The sequence below is a fragment of the Anomaloglossus baeobatrachus genome, chromosome 4 (assembly GCF_048569485.1).
Source record: "Anomaloglossus baeobatrachus isolate aAnoBae1 chromosome 4, aAnoBae1.hap1, whole genome shotgun sequence".
NCBI classification, from domain to species: domain Eukaryota; kingdom Metazoa; phylum Chordata; class Amphibia; order Anura; family Aromobatidae; genus Anomaloglossus; species Anomaloglossus baeobatrachus.
The window spans coordinates 390,888,715-390,911,260 of record NC_134356.1 but is presented as its reverse complement, the minus strand read 5'-3'; the positions used below and the strand labels follow the sequence as shown (position 1 = coordinate 390,911,260).

Below are 22,546 nucleotides of genomic sequence, written 5' to 3'. Positions count from 1 at the left end.
TGTATGAAGGAGTCGGCATAAGGAGAGCTGTAGAAAGGAGTCGGCATAAGGAGAGCTGTAGGAAGGAGTCGGCATAAGGAGAGCTGTAGGAAGGAGTCGGCATAAGGAGAGCTGTAGGAAGGAGACGGCATAAGGAGAGCTGTAGGAAGGAGTCGGCATAAGGAGAGCTGTAGGAAAGAGTCGGCATAAGGAGAGCTGTAGGAAGGAGTCGGCATAAGGAGAGCTGTAGGAAGGAGTCGGCATAAGGAGAGCTGTAGGAAGGAGTCGGCATAAGGAGAGCTGTAGGATGGAGACGGCATAAGGAGAGCTGTAGGAAGGAGTCGGCATAAGGAGAGCTGTAGGAAAGAGTCGGCATAAGGAGAGCTGTAGGAAAGAGTCGGCATAAGGAGAGCTGTAGGAAGGAGTCGGCATATGGAGAGCTGTAGGAAGGAGTCGGCATAAGGAGAGCTGTAAGAAGGAGTCGGCATAAGGAGAGCTGTAGGAAGGAGTCGGCATAAGGAGAGCTGTAGGAAGTAGTCGGCATATGGAGAGCTGGAGGAAGGAGTCGGCATAAGGAGAGATGTAGGAAGGAGTCGGCATAAGGAGAGCTGTAGGAAGTAGTCGGCATATGGAGAGCTGTAGGAAGGAGTCGGCATAAGGAGAGATGTAGGAAGGAGTCGGCATACGGAACCATGTGAGGTTCTAGGACAGGTGAGTATAACGTTTTTTTAAGTTTTACTTCCTTCTAGTCTTCAATAGAATCCAGGAAAAATTGCAACAATGTATCTAAATTTGTTCAAACTGGGTACAAATATGGATAATCTGAAATTTTGAGGATGCTGAATTTGATTAGCATTTGGTTAGATTGTTTCCGTCATCTCTACAGTAGTTTCAATTTATAATACTTACTTTCTTATAAGACTCTGTAAACATGTGTAACTTGCATTTGTTTCCGTGAAAGAATAATATGCAGGCAAGATTTGGATACATGTATTTCATTCCATAAAATCCTAGATTTTCATCAGTGAGCAATACTTTAGTAAAGTTCTGTCTATAAATGGGTTAAAAAATCAGCATATTTCTAATGTTTGAATGCGTATGTTAGATTATTACTTTATGTTGACTTATGTCATTAGTGTCAGGTCATAACCTCACCCCAAGTCATGCTGTGAACATGTAATTATACTGGAGCCTTCACTCATGGGTTGATAATAATACTCTTGAGCAAAACCTAAGGGTACCTAAGGGATCTGAAAAAGCACTTATATTGTTTGGATCAATACACATAGTGATGATAACAAGGCTGAAAGTGGATTAAAATATAAACAGTGGGAATATTAACGGGCACCGGAAGGACATTGTAAAAATAAAAGCACAAAAGATTTATTTTTATGGCTCCAGTTCAATGCACCAAAATGATATTTTATGTTCTACATGAAAGTACTACAATATAATAATGCCCTATAGATATCAATATACTTGACCAATGCCATTTACAATTCTCTGTAAACTTCCTGGTATTAACTTTTACCATCTTGCATTATATATCTAGGCAATTATAAAAGTCTTCTTTTTGTTATGGATCTCAATAGAATAGATGTTGATGACACCACAGCCAAAAGACAGATTAGGTGTCACAATGTGATGGCTGGATAGTGCAGTACTGGGGGCTCTAATGCTGTCCCTCACACTATGTGAACCTAGGCTATGCCTAACCTCAGGGTTACCCCTAAAGCTGGAGATGCCTGAGTCCCAAGCCTGTCTATGCTCCTGACCAGATCTAATCAGATCTATTAGATCCCAGGGAAGGAAGGGGCAGGAGTGTGAAGGCGACACAGATTAAGACAGACAGGGGAAAACCAAAACTCAGACACACTGCAAACTCACAGGAACAAACAGTAAGAGACTAAGGAGAAAAGCAAGAGCAGGAAGGTAGCAACAAAAACAGAACAAGAGTTAACATTGCAACCGCTCACAGCAATAATGTACAACAACCACCAGCAAGTCTGGCAAATCTGGATCACAACACCTCATCAGACCAGTATATGTAAACTCTAACTGCCATTAATTGAATAGACCAGCCAAAATATATTAGAAAGAGTGAAATGTTACTGGCTCCCACACAGCATGTGATCAAAGGAGATTAATAAGTAGGTCAGTAGAGATTAATTCTTGCTAGCCTGCCTATGTCTGTGGGTCGATGCCCGAGTCTGCCTGCGCTGAACAGAGATAACATGGAAATTAGCAAACAGAGTGCCAAAATCTGTAGTTTCCACAGATCGTAATACTGCCATGACAGTTGGCGATGCCTGCAAAAATCTCCATTCGGCATTAGGATTCTATCCTGAAAAAGGAAACAAAGTCTTTCCCAATGTTCAAAGGAAATCTGTCACAAGGTTTTCACACCTAATCTGAGAACAGCATAACGCCGGAGACTCTGGTTCCAGTGATGCGTCACTTACTGGGCTGTTTGGTGTAGTTTTGAAAAAAAAAATAAAACATCACTGTTTCATCATTAGGACATTAGCGCTAGAGAACTGGCAAACCTGCTGCTATGCAGTTCTCCATATTTATGAGCTGTGCATTACCCCAGTCCCAAGAAGCCCTGTAAGTGACGCAACGCTGGAATCAGGGTCTCTGCCCCTACATTATACTGCTCTTACTCAGATAGGGGAGCAAACTTGGTGACGGATTCCCTGTAAATCCTGTCCTTCTCTGAAAGTCTAGCCCAAATGGCAAGTTAATCAAAAGCTAAAGGGTTAGGTCAGTCTTCTTATTCCGATTTGTAGCTTCATACCTGTCGTTCACCATTATACTATTAATGTTGCACTGACGTGTTGAATGGTAATGGACTTGCGTTTATACAAAGTCAACAATGGCCAAGCAATGTTGCAGTATAAAGCAGACAGGACAGCCGGGTCAGCATCAGATGGACTCACGTGTAGGTGAAACCATATAGTGTTTATAGTGGATCTGGGTCCAGCTCATGTGTACTTCTCCTGCACAAGTCTATACAACATGACATTATTTTACTGGATGCACTTTTGACCCCTACAAAGTAAAGTTAAAGAACTAATAGCAAAGTGTGCCTGAATGAGCAGGGTGCCTGCAATATCTTATAAAAAAGCCCGAAGAGATAAACCCTGGAAATAGGTCAGTGATGAGATTAGTCAGAATGTAGTGAGTGATTGTTAGTGCAGGTAAATTGTCTCCTGAGGGAATTTGTAACTGGTGACAATAATGTAACAGTAAAGTGTCACATGCGGTGGAAAAATATGAGATAAAAAGCAGCACATGGTTCAGAAAAGCAAAAGAAATGTGATTTTAAAATCCTCAATTTCCCTAGAAATGAAACTCCGGCAAACAATACAATTGTAGTGTACATTTCAAGGGGGACATACTGCTGGACCACGAGGTGCCCAGACATGGAGGGGAATCTGGTGGCAAGGCCCGGCTCTGTGACCCGGTGGTGTCAATAAAAGGGGGAATTTAATAGTGGATGATGATAGTTTGTGACGCCACCTGTGGTACTTGGCCAGAGATAGCCGACACTGCGGGATGGGGACCGCTAGGGCAGATCGTGACGCAGCTTGGTTGGTATAGCTCTCCATAGGTAGAGCTGGGTCCCAGGGACGATGGGAATTGTAGTAGGTGATGGCGGGGATGTAGGGCTGGAGGCGCAGGTGAATAACGGAACGACACAAGGATGCAGTCTCAAGGTTTTTACTCACTGTAGCAGGTTCCAAGGTAAGACGACTAGTCAGTAACCGCCTTTGTATTGCTGGGTTCCACTGTGATGGGCTCCAGTTGATCCTGGGTAGTTTGGAGGTCAAGACTGGTGCACCTTCTTATGTACCTTCCCTGGTCGTCTTCCTGCTCTGACTTCTCTCCCGCCTGTCTCGCGCCTACTCACCCAGTGCCCTGAGCCGGTGCCCACAGACCCTGTTGGGGTGCCTTGAAGCTCTTTCCCTTGGCCCTCTGTGGACATCTTCCAGCGGATTTGTGTGCGGATTTGGATTCGGCCCTTGCAGTGACCTCAGCCTCTGGTTTTACTAGATGAACACGTTGGTTATTCTCCTCTAGTCTAGGGACCAGATCCCCGTCTGTGGCCAAGTCCCTCCACTTCAATATGTTATCTGTGGCACACTTTCTCGTGGACTCTAGGACCCCTTCTGTCTTGTGCCTGGGTTGAGCTGCACCAGCTACAGACCACAGGTCTTCACTCCTGCACTGCTCCTTTCCAACTAAATGCTCCCACTAACTAGACTCCACTCCCAGGCTCGGTCAGATTAGGAGGAGGGAGATACTATCACCAGTGGTGACTATACATAGCATTAATGGTACCAAGCCCTAACCCTGACCCGGTAGGGAGCTGCTAACTGAGAGTGTTGTGTGTTTTATGTGCATACCAGTGGATGACCTCTTCCATACCCAGGATGGGGCACCACACCTCTGGCTGAGATGCAGTACCTTTGTGGCGACTGAAGCCTCAGGGGAGCCACACTGGCACTGACCTATTGAGCCTCGTTCTGAGAATATTCTCATTCTGAAGCTCCGTAGGAATTGATGGACATCGTGGGACATTACTCCATTGGATTACGTCAGGAACTTCCAGAATTTCTTTTGAATTAGTAAATTGGGAATGAGGGACTGTGGGGGTTTCTTTATTCCCCAATTGCATTACGTTGGAACTTCGAAGATTATTGTTAATTCAATAAATTAGTGAATGATGGAGTGTGCAGAAGTGTTTATTCAAATAAATTATTTTTTTGCTGTGTGTGTGTTTTTGAACTGTACACTTGCTGGGTTAGTAACGGGGTTTCTGATAGACGTCTATCCATTACTAACCCCTGGGCTTGATGCCAACTGTCAATGCACAGCTGACATCAACCCCAAAAGTATTACCCCAAATGCCACCACACCAGGGCAATTGAGAAGAGCTGGGCAAAGGGCAAGAATTGACGCATCTAATGGATGCTCCACTCCTAGGCTGCTATTTTTAGGCTGGGATGGGCCAAATAACCATAGGCCTTCCCAGCCCCCAGCTGTCTGCTTGAATCAAGAATAGGGCAGAGCCCACACCATTTTTTTATATTATTTATCTAACTAGCGTGGAATGCCCTCTATTTTTGATAACCAGCCAAGATAAAGTTGACAACTGAGCGTAGCTGGTTATCAAAAATAGAAGGACCCCAAGAAGGCAGTTGGCATTTTCCCTGCAACAAGTATGCTACATCTGGGAGAGTCCGTACATGTAAGAATTGAATGAGTGCATCAGAATGGGAGACATTTAAAAGGGGTTGTCCACTACTAAGAGAACCCCTTCTGATTTCACTCATTTCCACCAGATTAAAATAAAAGAAGCTTTTCTCACCTCCCGTTCTGGTACCGATCGAGCACTGTCGATAACCACGGTTCGTAGCTCACGTGACATTGTGACGTCACACAGGCCCAGTGTCCAATTACCCCTTGCCTTTCTCTTCCAGCCTTTGGATCAAAAAAGTTAATCAACAGGAAGTGACACTGGAGCTGATATTTCCTGTTGATTGCTCATGTGGTCCGAAGGCCAGCAGTAATTGGACGAGGGGCTCGCGTGATTTCACAATGTCAAGTGAGCCCTGAACTGCGGTTACTGACAGCACTGGAACAATGCCAGAAAGGAAGGTGAGTACAGGGTCCTTTATTTTAACTGGGAGAAACAAGTGGAACCAGAAGGGGTTTTCTTAGTAATAGACAACTCCTTTAAGTAGGAGCCTACAATTTTAGCTCATAGAGGACGTCCCATGATTCTTTTTCTTGTGTATATTTATGAGTAACTACAAATGTAAAATATAATCCCTTGGAAACAAGCAGCATCTTGACTGTAGCAAACTATGCCATTAAGATTATGCAATTAGTATGTAGCTCGTGAACAATGGCCAAGAGCTAATGATAGACTCTGCCGCCCCATCTTCCATATGGCTATAATTCAGTGCTAATTGCAGAATGGAATTCCTCAATGTTTTGGATCAGGCATGAAATGTCTATTGGAGTCTCTTCTGTCATTGGTGAAGCTCCAGAGCGTCCTATTCCCGGCAGATACAAGCACACTCTCATTTTATTTTCTCTTTGGGAGCAAGTACAAGCTGTTCAGTCTCACTCCAGTCATGCAGATAGCCTGGTACAATGCACACATTCACAGGCTATAACGGGATATGACCTTTGGTAACACTAGTGATTCTATTGCTGTATAACAGCAATAGAATGGAAAATATGAGGGACGTTAGGTGGCGAGCACTGGAGAGCAAAGAATAAGCCAATGCACTTTTCTGATTCTATATCCTGAAAAAATGGGGATTTTCTTGAACCAGACTGACCTCATTACATGCAGTGTTGGCATTTGAAGTTTGGTGTCACATGCATTTAACCATGTCAAAACTCTGGTCAATCCGATTGCTTCCCTTCACTACTACCAAATTCACATATTTTGGAAATATTATTTTTAGGCGGGCTTTGCACACTACGACATCGCAGGTGCGATGTCGGTGGGGTCAAATCGAAAGTGACGCACATCCGGCGTCACTTGCGATGTCGTAGTGTGTAAATCCTAGATGATACGATGAACGAGCGCAAAATCGTCGTCATCGTATCATCGCTGCAGCCTCCGACATTTCCATAATGCCGGGGGAGCGACAGGTACGATGTAGTTCCTCGTTCCTGCGGCCGCACACATCGCTGTGTGTGAAGCCGCAGGAGCGAGGAACTTCACCTTACCTGCCTCCCGGCTGCAATGAGAAGGACGGAGGTGGGCGGGATGTTTACATCCTGCTCATCTCCGCCCCTCCACTTCAATTGGCCGCCTGCCGTGTGACGTCACTGTGACGCCGCACGACCCGCCCCCTAAGGAAGGAGGCGGGTCGCCGGCCAGAGGGACGTCGCACGGCAGGTATGTGCGTGTAAAGCTGCCGTAGCGATAATAATCGCTACGGCAGCTTTCACTATATATCGAACGTGCGACTGGGGCGGGACTATCGCTGCAGCATCGGTAACACATTGTTACCGATGTTGCAACGTGCAAAGCCCGCCTTAGACAAATAAAGTACATATTTATGATTAGTATCCTTTAGGCCCCCTTCACATGTCCGTGATTTCGGTATGTATGAGGTCCGTTTCATATGTAGCGGAGAAACGGACATACGCAGACCCATTAAAATCAATGGGTCTGCGCACACATCCATGTTTTCTCACGAACGTGTGTCCATGTGGCGCACACACATGTCTATGTGTTCTGCACGGAGACAAGTCCGTTTTTCTCCGGTAGCACTGATTTCCCATGGACTACACACTGATGTGATCCGTGTGACACGTATCAGTGAAAACACGTGTCTTTGAAATAAAACGATTTTCTTTACTCACCTGTCTTCAGCGCTGCTGTTACTTGCTTCCAGGCCCGCTCATTATGCGCATGCATATTCACTGCTCTGCAGACCCAGACGGAGCAGCACCGGAGACAGTAGCGCTGGGGACAGTTGAGTAAAAAATTCCTGATCTTCGCGTGCTATCACAGATAGCACACAGAGAAAACACGTGTGCCAAAACCACAGCACAAGGATGGCCATATGCACCTTCAACATGGATGGTGAAAAACATGCATTTATATCATGGATGTGTGAAGGGGGCCTTAGGGGCACTTTGCACACTACGACATCATAGGTGCGATGTCGGTGGGGTCAAATAGAAAGTGACGCACATCCGGCGTCGCAGGTGATATCGTAGTGTGTAAAGCCTTTTTGATACAATTAACGAGCGCAAAAGCGTCGTAATCGTATCATCGGTGTAGCGTCGGTCATTTCCATAATTTGAAAATGACCGATGTTACGATGTTGTTCCTCGTTCCAGTGGCATCACACATCGCTGTGTGTGAAGCCGCAGGAGCGAGGAACATCTCCTACCTGCGTCCTGCGGCTCACGCCAGCTATGCGGATGGAAGGAGGTGGGCGGGATGTTTACGTCCCGCTCATCTCCGCCCCTCCACTGCTATTGGCCACCTGCCGTGTGACGTCGCAGTGACGCCGCACGACCCGCCCCCTTAGTAAGGAGGCGGTTCGCCGGCCAGTACGACATTGCAGGGCAGGTGTGTGCATGTGAAGCTGGCGTAGCGATAATGTTCGCTACGGCAGCTATGACTAGATATCGCAGCTGCGATTGGGGCGGAGACTATCGTGCTCGGCATCGCAAGCGTAGGCTTGCGATGTCGTAGTGTGCAAAGTGCCCCTTAGGGTGCATTCACACATCTGTGCAAAATGTTCATGTGCTGTCAAATTTTTTAGCAGAAAGCACTTGGACCAATAGAGTGTCAAAGATCCATTCAGATAGCCATGAAAATAACAGATCTGAGAATGAGATCCATGAAACTCAGAGAATGTCCTATTCTGGGTCTACAGTATGTTCTGTCTGATAAAAAATCGACAATGCACTCAAAATTCATACGGACGTCTACATGCGCCCTTACAACTATTGTTGGGGAATGGGTCATTATTATTTATCTTAGGATTCTTATTCAAAGGGTTAAATAAACATTTCTCTTGCATAATAATAATAATAATAATAATAATAATAAAACAACTACTTGTCTATGGGTGAGACATATGGTAATTTAGAAAAAAAAGAAAATGTGAGATATTTTAGTATTTATTGCACAGGAGAAGGATAGATGGATGGATAAATAAGATAGAAAGATATATTGTAAATAAATACATGTCTTGTCTTAAAAGCATTACAATTATGTGGGTGAAGATGTGTGCCTAGCATTTTCCATCAGGAAAATAGATGTAGGAGTCTGTGAACCAGAAATGATTACTGTCCCAATGGATAATTGAGGCCCCTTCTGGCTGGTCCTCAGATGACAAATAATCAGTAATTGCCGGTACAGAGATATCAATGGGATTGCTGTCTGTGACTTAATGACATCGTTGTACTGCAGTAAATAACATTAAAGAACAGAATATCAGAAAATATATCAGAAAATACTCAGTCCGCACACCGCTGTACTGTTTAGTGGTTCATTAAGAAACATTTATTCTAGTGCAGTAAAATATCTCTTCATAACCAGAGCAATCATCAAAGGGTCGTAACATTCTCCTCACAAATGGTCTATGTGGTATGGTATGTAGACAGGGGCCTCATACCTCAGGATCATGAATGGAGGAAGGAAAACAAAAGCCCAATTTGGGGAACGCTTTATAGACTGATCATGTCCCTGGTCTACATACTACCAAATGGATCTCTTCAGCAGATCAATAGGGTGATGAGTTGCTGAAAGAAATTTAAAGTGATTATGGTATGACATTTTATGGAATTTTATTTATAATTTGCCTACTAATGCATAGCGGTCATTGTTAAAAAGCTTGCTGTGTTCTATCTATCAATCTACAGACAAAAAATGGAAGCAGCACTCCAAAAATAGTGCAAATTATAGGACTTTAATTGCCCATGTGGCAATGTTTTGGTATATAGTGTGAACCTTTCTCAAGGCTTCAGAACAGTTCATGCTATAAACCGAAACAACGTCACCACATGGGCCATTAACCCTAGAACGTGCAACCATAGAAATCAACCATAGAAAACAAGTAACCTAGCAGGCCTTCGAGGCCCCAGGTATGCGTTCTAGGGTTAAAGTCCTTTAATTTGCACTATTTTTGGAGTGTTGCTTACATTTTTGGTCTCTACTATATAGGTTAGGTTCATGCCTGGGAATCTTTGTACCCCAATTTAATTTTTCTTTTTTTGAAACATAACTGGTGTTTTTCCCCTTTTTTCTATCCATCTATCTATTTATCTATCTATCTATCTATCTACAATATCTACCTATTATCTATCCCATAACTATTATCTATATAACTGGTGCTTTTTTCCTTTTTTATCTCTATTATACAGTGCCTACAAGTAGTATTCAACCCCCTGCAGATTTAGCAGGTTTACACATTCAGAATTAACTTGGCATTGTGACATTTGGACTGTAGATCAGCCTGGAAGTGTGAAATGCACTGCAGCAAAAAAGAATGTTATTTTTTTTATTTTTTTTTTAAATTGTGAAAAGTTTATTCAGAGGGTCATTTATTATTCAACCCCTCAAACCACAAGAATTCTGTTTGGTTCCCCTAAAGTATTAAGAAGTATTTCAGGCACAAAGAACAATGAGCTTCACATGTTTGGATTAATTATCTCTTTTTCCAGCCTTTTCTGACTAATTAAGACCCTCCCCAAACTTGTGAACAGCACTCATACTTGGTCAACATGGGAAAGACAAAGGATCATTCCAAGGCCATCAGAGACAAGATCGTGGAGGGTTACAAGGCTGGCAAGGGGTACAAAACCCTTTCCAAGGAGTTGGGCCTACCTGTCTCCACAGTTGGGAGCATCATCCGGAAGTGGAAGGCTTATGGAACTACTGTTAGCCTTCCACGGCCTGGACAGCCTTTGAAAGTTTCCACCCGTGCCGAGGCCAGGCTTGTCCGAAGAGTCAAGGCTAACCCAAGGACAACAAGGAAGGAGCTCCGGGAAGATCTCATGGCAGTGGGGACATTGGTTTCAGTCAATACTATAAGTAACGTACTCTACCGCAATGGTCTCCGTTCTAGACGAGCCCGTAAGGTACCTTTACTTTCAAAGCGTCATGTCAAGGCTCGTCTACAGTTTGCTCATGATCACTTGGAGGACTCTGAGACAGACTGGTTCAAGGTTCTCTGGTCTGATGAGACCAAGATTGAGATCTTTGGTGCCAACCACACACGTGACGTTTGGAGACTGGATGGCACTGCATACGACCCCAAGAATACCATCCCTACAGTGAAGCATGGTGGTGGCAGCATCATGCTGTGGGGCTGTTTCTCAGCCAAGGAGCCTGGCCATCTGGTCAGCATCCATGGGAAGATGGATAGCACGGCGTACCTGGAGATTTTGGCCAAGAACCTCCGCTCCTCCATCAAGGATCTTAAGATGGGTCGTCATTTCATCTTCCAACAAGACAACGACCCAAAGCACACAGCCAAGAAAACCAAGGCCTGATTCAAGAGGGAAAAAATCAAGGTGTTGCAGTGGCCTAGTCAGTCTCCTGACCTTAACCCAATTGAAAACTTGTGGAAGGAGCTCAAGATTAAAGTCCACATGAGACACCCAAAGAACCTAGATAACTTGGAGAAGATATGCATGGAGGAGTGGGCCAAGATAACTCCAGAGACCTGTGCCAGCCTGATCAGGTCTTATAAAAGACGATTATTAGCTGTGATTGCAAACAAGGGTTATTCCACAAAATATTAAACCTAGGGGTTGAATAATAATTGACCCACACTTTTATGTTGAAAATTTATTAAAATTTAACTGAGCAACATAACTTGTTGCTTTGTAAGGTTTATGCATCTGTTAATAAATCCTGGTCTTGTTTGAAGTTTGCAGGCTCTAACTTATTTGCATCTTATCAAACCTGCTAAATCTGCAGGGGGTTGAATACTACTTGTAAGCTGGGTCACACTAAGTGACAGCGACAACGACGTCGCTGTTACGTCACCATTTTCTGTGACGTAACAGCGACCTTGTAAGTCGCTGTTATGATCGCTGCTTAGCTGTCAAACACAGCAGAAGCAGCGATCATAACGTCGCTGTGCTACATGTGCAGAGAGCAGGGAGCCGCGCTTAGCGCTGGCTCCTTGCTCTCCTAGGTACAGTACACATCGGGTTAATTACCCGATGTGTGCTGCAGCTACATGTCACAGTGCAGAGAGCAGGGAGCCGCGCACACTGCTTAGCGCTGGCTTCCTGCTCTCCTTGCTACAGTATACATCGGGTTAATTACCCGATGCGTACTGCAGCCACATGTGCACAGAGCAGGAGCCAGCACTGGCAGCAAGAGTGGAGGCTGGTAACGAAGGTAAATATCGGGTAACCAGGGAAAGGGCTTCCCTTGGTTACCCGATGTTTACGCTGGTTACAGCTTACCGCAGGCTGCCAGATGCCGGCTCCTGCTCGCTGCTCGCTTCATTTCGTCGCTCTCTCGCTGTCACACACAGCGATGTGTGTGTCACAGCGGGAGAGTGACGACCAAAAAATGAAGCTGGACATTCAGCAACGACTAGCGACCTCACAGCAGGGGCCAGGTCGTTGCTGGATGTCACACACAGCGACAGCGACGGGACGTCGCTGCAACGTCACAGAAAATGGTGACGTAGCAGCGACGTCGTTGTCGTTGTCGCTGTGTGTGACACCAGCTGTAGGCACTGTATATCTATCATCTATCTATCTATATCTATCTATCTAACTATTGCATATATCTATCAATACTTCTATCTATTACCTATCTATGATCTATTTATCCTTCTATCAATCTATCCATCCATCCATTCATCTATCTACTCTCCCATAACTATTATCTATCTATCTATCCATCCATCCATCCATCCATCCATCCATCCATCTACAATATCTATCTATTATCTATCCCATAACTATTATCTATATAACTGGTGCTTTTTTCCTTTTTTATCTCTTTTATATATCTATCATCTATCTATCTATATCTATCTATCAATCTATCTATCTAATTATTGCATATATCTATCAATACTTCTATCTAATACCTATCTATGATTTATTTATCCTTCTATCTATCAATCTATCCATCCATCCATCTATCTACTCTCCCATAACTATTATCTATCTATCGATCATCTATTTATCCTTCTATTTATCTATCGCTCTCTATCTATTTATTATCTATCCATCCATCCATCTATTGTATATATCTATCAATACTTCTATCTAATACCTATCTATGATTTATTTATCCTTCTATCTATCAATCTATCCATCCATTCATCTATCTACTCTCCCATAACTATTATCTATCGATCATCTATTTATCCTTCTATTTATCTATCGCTCTCTATCTATTTATTATCTATCTATCCATCCATCTATTGTATATATCTATCAATACTTCTATCTAATACCTATCTATGATTTATTTATCCTTCTATCTATCAATCTATCTATCCATCCATCCATTCATCTATCTACTATCCCATAACTATTATCTATCTATAGATCATCTATTTATCCTTCTATTTATCTATTGCTCTCTATCTATCTATTATCTATCTATCCATCCATCTATCAGTGGCACCCCTGAGGCTTCAGTCGCCACAGGGGTACTGCACCTTAGCCAGAGGTGTGGTATTCCATCCTGGGTAGGGAGGAGGTCACAACCGGTTCACACAAAGCACAACACCTTCACTCAGCAACACCTCATCAGACAAGGCAAGGGCGTGATTATACCTGAAGCGAGGCTGGGGGGTGGAGTCTTTAGAGTGGGAACATTCAGTCAGTCGTGGAGTGTGGAGGAGGAAGGAAAGGAAAGCAGCAGTGGAGGAGTGAAGACCTGCAGCCTGGAGCTGGCACCGCTCGGCCTAAGCACAGACAGAAGGGGTCCTAGAGACCATGGGAATTAACCTTCCGTGACCTTGTTCCACATATAATCTACAGGTGGAAGGACTTGGTCACAACACAGGGACTGGTCCCTGGGCTAGAGGAGAAGAACCTACATACTCCACTAGTAAAACCAGCATCTGAGGTGACTGCAAGCACCAAAGCCTCATCCGCACACAAATTTGGTGGAAGTTGACGGTAAGGACCAATGGATATAGCTTCAAACCACCCAACAGGGTCCATGTGCACTAGCACAGGGTTCAGTGAGCGAGGGCACAAAGCAGGAAAGTGAAGCAAGCGCAGGAAGACGACTAGGGAAGGTACACTTAAGAAAGGTGCTCCGGACTCGACCTCCGAACTACCCAGGATCAGCAAGAGCCCATCACAGTGAAACCCCTAGCACTCCAAAGGTGGTCACTGGCATGTTGTGTGACCTTGGAACCTGCTACAGTGAGTAAAAACCTTGAGACTGCATCCCTGTTTTGCTCCGTTATTCTCCTGCACCTCAAGCCCAGCAACCCCCGCCATCATAGACTACTACCAGCCCCATCCGCCCTGGGGCCCAGCTCTACCTGTGAGGAGCTGCACCATCTAAGCTGCATCACCATCTGCCCCAGAGGTCCTCATCCTGCAGTGGCGGCGCCCCAGCTTGCCGCATACCACAGGTGGCATTACAAATAAACTGTCATCATCCCCATCTTATTCCCTAAATGACATCGCCAGCGTCACGGAACCGGGCCTCTCCACCGCGGTGCCCCAGGAATAGAACCGCTGCCCGGTAACGAGTCACCCCAGGCCCTGGTGCGGGCGTGTCATATCCATCTATCTATCATTATTTATAGCACGAAGAACAGATAGTAAGATAAATTGTACATATCTACAGTATAGTACTTATCTATAGATAAATATCCCAATCAGCGGAGACACAAGAGAAGGCACATACCAAATAACATTTCCCACCATTTCTAAAATCAGTTTTTCATGAAAGGGTTTTTGAAGAAAAAGTGTCTGTCATAGTGGAAGGCATGATAATAGTAATCATATCAGTGGTTTGCTGGACAGAAGGTGGATAGCATATAGCCAATCACTACAAATTGCTCTATAAGCAGAGTCCAAAAACAGTGCAGAGAAATGATCTCTTCCATTCTTTCTTGACTCTGATTTCACGTATGCTCGAATGCTGTTAGCTACATATATACTATAACAAAGCAATAGTTAATTATTTATAGCGGCATGCAATTTCTTGCAGCTCGTGTGATATATCAGAGTAAGGCTTGGATCCCTGTATTTTTTCGCTAGACTTGACAGGATGGAAATCACCGGTTTTGCTCGCCTTCATGTTTATTTAGAAGAGTATTAGGATTCCACATTGAATGTATTTATCCTTCCAGCAAATAAATTGCCGTCTGCAGCAGCTCCGATAAATCATGATTCCTGTGCTTGCAAAATTGTACAGTAGCTTCATGTCAGCAGGATCTATTTGTTACTGTGTCTGAGAGACATGATATAGAGATAATATGATTTGCAGTGCAAGGAGATAATAGATAACTGGGTGTATGTCAGTAAAAGCTTTGGAGAAATTGAATGGAAAATGTCCCCCTTTGTTTGCTATGGATAATGTCTTGTGTATAGTCTGCAAACTGCACAATGTCGGAATGTTACATATATTTTCCAAAGGCACAGAAGGTAAGCAAACTTATCCATTACTCTGAAATATCTGAACATGTGAAATATCATTTGCAACATCTCCTTTTTCTCTGATTTCATCTATTGGAACCACACTGAGAGATCAACAACTTAATGTTATCCAATGTAGCTATGTAGTGAAATGAGGACAGACCCACCCTGGCGAGTGGCATGTATACCTCCATATGTCCAGCTTGTCTTCCAGTTGTCCCCTGCCGGTGAGCCTGTGAAATAATAAAGTCAACTAGTAATTTCAAAGACTGTGGAGGAAAGACAGGCGCATAGGGTCTTAACCGATAAAAACAATTGTGAAAATTACAAGGTGCACTCACTTATAGATGTTGTGAAAGTCACAACACCTACTGACGCATAATCACTAGTGGAGACAGCTGCGGACCCGCAATAGTGGAAATGGATCTTTATAGGAAACTGGGGATCACATCTGCGCACCAATGACACTTAAGCCTGCTTTACACGTTTCAATATGTCGTGCAATCGCATTTGCGATCGCACCCGCCCCCATCGTTTGTACGGCACGGGAAATTTCTTGCCCGTGTCGCACAATACTGTATCCCCTCGTCACACGTACTTACCTTCCAAATGACCTCGCTGTGGGCGGCGAACATCCACTTCCTGTAGGGGGAGGGACGTTCAGCGTCACAGCGACGTCACACAGCGGCCGGCCAATAGAAGCGGAGGGGCGGAGATGAGCGGGACGTAAACATCCCGCCCACCTCCTTCCTTCAGCATAGCCAGCGGGATGCAGATAAGCTGCAGTTTATCGTTCCCGGGGTGTCACACGGAGCGATGTGTGTTGCCACAGGAATGATGAACAACAGGATGTTCGATTTTTAGAAAATGAGCGACGTGTCAATGATGAACGAGAAGGTGAGTATTTCTACTCGTTCATAGCGGTCACACGCTACGATATCACTAACGAGGCCGGATGTGCGTCACTTACGACGTGACCCCGCCGACATCTCGTTAGATATATCGTAGCGTGTAAAGCCCGCTTTAGTAGTTATTGTTCCAAGTCATTTATTCAAAGAGCATATACAGGTCTATGCATTTCAGGGGTCTGTGCCCCCTTCCTCAAGACAGTATATTAATGATACTCCGTGTTATTAATATACTGTCCTGAGGAAGGGGGCAGAGACCCCTGAAATTCGTAAACCTGTATATGCTCTTTGAATAAATGACTTGGAACAATAGCTACTAAGTTTCATTGGTGACAAGCGCGGCGGTGATCCCGTTTACTATAAAGATCCAAAGTCAACTAGTACTCCCCTGCCACTGCTCCAGGGCTGACTCTCTGATTCAGCTTCGGTCTCTGAGGTTTCTTCTACAGCAGCGAAGCCATGCTGATAGCGAGCATTACCGCTTCAACCAATCACTGATCTCAGCAGCTCCTGCTATGTAATGGGGTCCACTTTGCTCCAGTTTTCAATGGACTATATTTATTGAAATTGTACTGATTGTACTAATGAATCTATCACTGGATTCATGCTGCTTGAACCATGGGCAGCATGAATCAGAGCCTCCCTGGAAAAATGTTTGAAAAGCTGGCTGGGGACTATATGGGGAGATTGGCTTCTCCATGCCCCGCTCCAAGTAATTAGCAGGCCTCTCCCTATGTACCATATGGTAGAGACTGCTGAAACCACTAGAGCAGGGTCACGAGGAGCCGGCCAAGGGTTGCTCCATACTTGTCACGTCTAAAGACCCCGGCCAGCTTTTCAAAAACACATACCTGGCTGTACTTGTGCAGTGAGGCTTTGGTTCATGTTGCCTGTGGTTCTGACATCATGAATTCAGTCACAGGTTCCCTTTAACACAGCAAATCTGATTATGCCAATGTTCTTTACCATACTGCTTTTCATTAGTAATGAGTGAGCACTACCATTCTTTGGTGTTCGGTACTCGTAACAAGCAATTGAACGCTCGAACGGGTACAACTCATGTACCAAGTATTATTAAAGTCAATGGGGGATTCCAGGATTTTTCCAGATGTTCCGGAAAAAAGCTCACGTTTCCCATTGACTTCCATTATACTCGCTACTTGAGTCAAGCCTGTCTGAGCGTCCGACCTGCTTGTTTCGAGTAATAAGCACCCAAGCATGGTAGTGCTCACTTATCACTACTTTCCATCTGTTTATATACAGAGCTCTATTCTAGAGGATGAAATACGATGTAGAAAGGCTAGGACAGTGGAGAATAGGAGAGTATACATCTAACTGGTTTAGGAAACAAAAGAGAGACATGAAAGGTGCACATTCACAATTAGGATGGTTAGGACTTCTATAATTCTTTAATCGGTCAAAAATAACTGGATCATCTACAATTTCGACCAGATTATACAAGTCAGAGTTTGTATCCTTGTATCAAGTACAGAAGTGTCTATCCTTACCTTTTCATTCACTTTATTAGACACTCCGATTTTTCACAAAACAAATTATTACACATTAGAACGACTTGCTAGTAAAACCCTTGTCAGCCTGCAATCCGCATCACTGCGCTGTGTGGCCACAAATAGACACACAGGGAGGAATTCTTGAAGAATGGCAATTCATACACTAGCCTTGATCAAAACTTCACTGGAGTAACACGCACTAAATTTGTTATAAGGTTCTGATCCGGCTGTCATTCAGTGTCGGGGCGCAGTTACAGCCATTGACCACTATGCACAGAGCCTTGACTGAAGCTGTACCAGCCCATCCCTATGACTGAAAGCCTGAGGCTGCTGGAAGGAATAATGTTCATTTCCTCCCGGCAGCTGGGTGCTCAGTGTGGGTGCTAGGCAGCTTCAGAACGCTATTAACCTGGAAATTAACCCCATATTTACAAGTTAATTGCGCTTAATTACATGACAGGTTCCCTTTAACACATCCAGGTATCTATACATTTATACACATCCACAATTTACTATTTGATTGGTATTATTCTGTAAGGAAGCAGCATTTCTAAGAAACACTTGCTTCTTTCATTGTCTATTTACTGTTTGCTAATGACCCCCTATGAGGCCAGAAGAAACACACTGATGGGGTCAAAATGTTACCCAGCTTTAAGGCGTTCATTTGTTTTCTAATGTCTGACTATAACTGACTAACTGTGCAAGAGCGGCCTGTCAGATACCATTAGGAACTACAAGGGAAAGTGGCTGCATCCAGCAATTTGTATTTTTAGCTCTGGATGCCAACTAAGCATCTGTGCTTTACACCGTGGTTTCTGGAAAAGTTGAAAGACTGCAGTTCTATTAAAATGAAATTGTATAAATATGTGCGAACAATGAGTGCTGTACTCCCTAGATGTAACGAAAAGGATAAAAAAAAGAAAACTATCACTTTACAGGTATTATAGCTGCACTTTATGGAACACAACTGTGGGTATATCTAAATTATACATATACATACATATATATATATATACATATATATATATACATATATATATACAGTGCCTACAAGTAGTATTCAACCCCCTGCAGATTTAGCAGGTTTGATAAGATGCAAATAAGTTAGAGCCTGTAAACGTCAAACAAGAGCAGGATTTATTAACAGAGGCATAAATCTTACAAACCAACAAGTTATGTTGCTCAGTTAAATTTTAATAAATTTTCAACATAACAGTGTGTGTCAATTATTATTTAACCCCTAGGTTTAATATTTTGTGGAATAACCCTTGTTTGCAATTACAGCTAATAATCGTCTTTTATAAGACCTGATCAGGCAGGCACAGGTCTCTGCAGTTATCTTGGCCCACTCCTCCATGCAGATCTTCTCCAAGTTATCTAGGTTCTTTGGGTGTCTCATGTGGACTTTAAATCTTGAGCTCCTTCCACAAGTTTTCAATTGGGTTAAGGTCAGGAGACTGACTAGGCCACTGCAACACCTTGATTTTTTCCCTCTTGAACCAGGCCTTGGTTTTCTTGGCTGTGTGCTTTGGGTCGTTGTCTTGTTGGAAGATGAAGTGACGACCCATCTTAAGATCCTTGATGGAGGAGCGGAAGTTCTTCGCCAAAATCTCCAGGTAGGCCGTGCTATCCATCTTCCAATGGATGCGGACCAGATGGCCAGGCCCCTTGGCTGAGAAACAGCCCCACAGCATGATGCTGCCACCACCATGCTTGACTGTAGGGATGGTATTCTTGGGATCGTATGCAGTGCAATCCAGTCTCCAAACATCACGTGTGTGGTTGGCACCAAAGATCTCGATCTTGGTCTCATCAGACCAGAGAACCTTGAACCAGTCTGTCTCAGAGTCCTCCAAGTGATCATGAGCAAACTGTAGACGAGCCTTGACATGACGCTTTGAAAGTAAAGGTACATTACGAGCTCGTCTGGAACGGAGACCATTGCGGTGGAGTACGTTACTTATGGTATTGACTGAAGCCAATGTCCCCACTGCCATGAGATCTTCCCGGAGCTCCTTCCTTGTTGTCCTTGGGTTAGCCTTGACTCTTCGGACAAGCCTGGCCTCGGCACGGGTGGAAACTTTCAAAGGCTGTCCAGGCTGTGGAAGGCTAACAGTAGTTCCATAAGCCTTCCACTTCCGGATGATGCTCCCAACAGTGGAGACAGGTAGGCCCAACTCCTTGGAAAGGTTTTGTACCCCTTGCCAGCCTTGTGACCCTCCACGATCTTGTCTCTGATGGCCTTGGAATGCTCCTTTGTCTTTCCCATGTTGACCATGTATGAGTGCTGTTCACAAGTTTGGGGAGGGTCTTAATTAGTCAGAAAAGACTGGAAAAAGAGATAATTAATCCAAACATGTGAAGCTCATTGTTCTTTGTGCCTGAAATACTTCTTAATCCTTTAGGGGAACCAAACAGAATTCTGGTGGTTTGAGGGGTTGAATAATAAATGACCCTCTGAATAAACTTTTCACAATTTAAAAAAAAAAAAAAAAGAAATAAGATTCTTTTTTGCTGCAGTGCATTTCACACTTCCAGGCTGATCTACAGTCCAAATGTCACAATGCCAAGTTAATTCCGAATGTGTAAACCTGCTAAATCTGCAGGGGGTTGAATACTACTTGTAGGCACTGTATGCTGTATTGCGTGTGGACCTGGATGAAGGCAGTTTTGTGCCGAAACATGTGGTCCCTATGTGAACTCACACTGCTATATTTGGACAAGTGCATGTCTTATGGACTTTTAACCATTTGAATAAAGATTGAATAAAGATTTGGATTTGAAAGACGGCTGTGGATCTTGATCATGCGGGAGAATTCTATGTTCCCCAATATATATATATGTATATATATATATATATATATATATATATATATATATATATATATATATATATTTATATATATGTATACACACACACACACACACACACACACACATACTAGCTGTACTACCTAGCTTCGCCCAGGTTAATAACTGCTGTTAACAAAAAAGAATGTATTAACAAAGATTTATTCTGCACACAAAAACCACAAAACAAATAGATAGAAATGTAATTATTAAAAGGCAAAAACTAAGCTAATAGAAGCATTTCACAACATATATTTCAACACCACAGATATTCCACACAGATTTCACTAAATTGGCCAAGTAATGTGCTCCGTCTGACTCTTTCCAGGTCTGTCTCTTTCCAGGTCTGTCTCTTTCCCCGTCTGTCTCTTTCCAGGTCTGTCTCTTTCCAGGTCTGCCTCTTTCCAGGTCTGCCTCTTTCCAGGTCTGCCTCTTGCCCCGTCTGCCTCTTGCCCCGTCTGCCTCTTGCCCCGTCTGCCTCTTGCCCCGTCTGCCTCTCTTTCCCCGTCTGTCTCTCTTTCCCCGTCTGTCTCTCTTTCCCCGTCTGTCTCTCTTTCCCCGTCTGTCTCTCTTTCCCCGTCTGTCTCTCTTTCCCCGTCTGTCTCTCTTTCCCCGTCTGCCTGTCTCTGTCTGTCTCTTTCTTTGTCTGTCTCTATCTCTGTTTTTTTCCCCATCTGTCTCTCCAGGTCTGTCTCTTTCCCAAGTCTGTCTCGTTCCCAGTCTGTCTCCTCGTCTCTTTGTCTGTGTCTTTCCCTGTCTGCCTGTCTTTGTCTGTCTCTATTTCTCTGTCTCTTTCCCCGTCTGTCTCTATCAAGGTCTGTGTCTTTCCCCATCTATCTTTGTCTGTCTCTCTGGCTGTCTCCTCCTTCCCTGTCTGCCTGTCTCTGTCCCTGTCTGCATGTCTGTCTGTCTGTCGGTCTCTTTCCCCATCTGTCTCTTTCCACGTCTGTCTCTTTCCAGGTCTGTCTCTGTCTGTCTCTTTCACCGTTTGTCTCTGTCTGTCTCTTTCCCTGTCTGTCTCTTTCCTGTCTGTCTCTCTCTATCCGTCTCCCCACCGACATCTTGTTACCTCACATATAAGCTTCTTATACTATGAATGTCTTTTGTTCCTATAGCAACCACTCACAGCTCCTACTAATAACCTTTTTTGGAGAATAACTGTAAAGCGTGGTGTTAAATTTTCCTGTCAAAACATAGTCTACGACGTTCCCTGGGTCACAAGAGGTGTCTGTGTAAAATTTTGTGATTCTAAATGCGACAGTGCGGGTACACTTTTCGTTTCACTTTTTCCCCATTATGTAGATAGGGGCAAAATTGATTGGTAAATTGGAACGCGCGGGGTTAAAATTTCGCCTCACAACATATCCTGTGACGTTCTCGGGGTCCAGACGTGTGAGTCTGCAAAATTTTGAGGCTGTAGCTGCGACGGTGCAGATGCCAATCCCGGATACACACACACACACACACACACACACACACACACATACAGCTTTATATAATATATATATATATATATATATATATATATATATATATACACACACACACACACGCATACAGTATATACATATACAGTGGGTATGGAAAGTATTCAGGCCCCTTTAAATTTTTCACTCTGTTTCATTGCAGCCATTTTGTAAATTCAAAAATGTTCATTTTTTTCTCATTAATGTACACTCTGGACCCCATCTTGAAAGAAAAAAAAACAGAAATGTAGAAATGTTTGCAAATGTATTAAACAAGAAAAACTGAAATATCACATGTTCATAAGTATTCAGACCCTTTGCTCAGACACTCATATTTAAGTCAGATGCTGTCCATTTCCTTGTAATCCTCCTTGAGATGGTCCTATTCCTTCATGGAATCCAGCTGTGTTTAATTAAACTGATAGGGCTTGATTTGAAAAGGCACACACCTGTCTATATAAGACCTCATAGCTGATAGTGCATGTCAGACCAAATGAGAATTATGAGGTCAAAGGAACTGCCCAAGGAGCTCAGAAACAAAATTGTGGCACGGCACAGATCTGGCCAAGGTTACAAAAGAATTTCTGCAGAGCTCAAGGTTCATAAGAGCACAATGGCCTCCATAATCCTTAAATGGAAGAAGTTTGGGACTACCAGAACTCTTTCTACAGTAGACCTGGCCGTCCAGCCAAACCGA

General features: G+C 43.8%; 1 protein-coding gene across 2 annotated transcripts in view; it reads right to left on the bottom strand.

The window, feature by feature from the left end:
- Positions 1-22,546, bottom strand: part of FRMD4A (FERM domain containing 4A) — a 720,232-nt gene that overhangs the window by 611,812 nt on the left and 85,874 nt on the right. The window contains exon 3 of one of the 2 annotated variants that reach the window (XM_075345253.1): positions 15,282-15,347. The exons of the other annotated variant lie outside the window; for it this stretch is intronic. Coding sequence (XP_075201368.1) covers positions 15,282-15,347 — 66 coding nt within the window. The remainder of the gene's footprint in view (positions 1-15,281; positions 15,348-22,546) is intronic. 2 annotated transcript variants of the gene reach the window in all.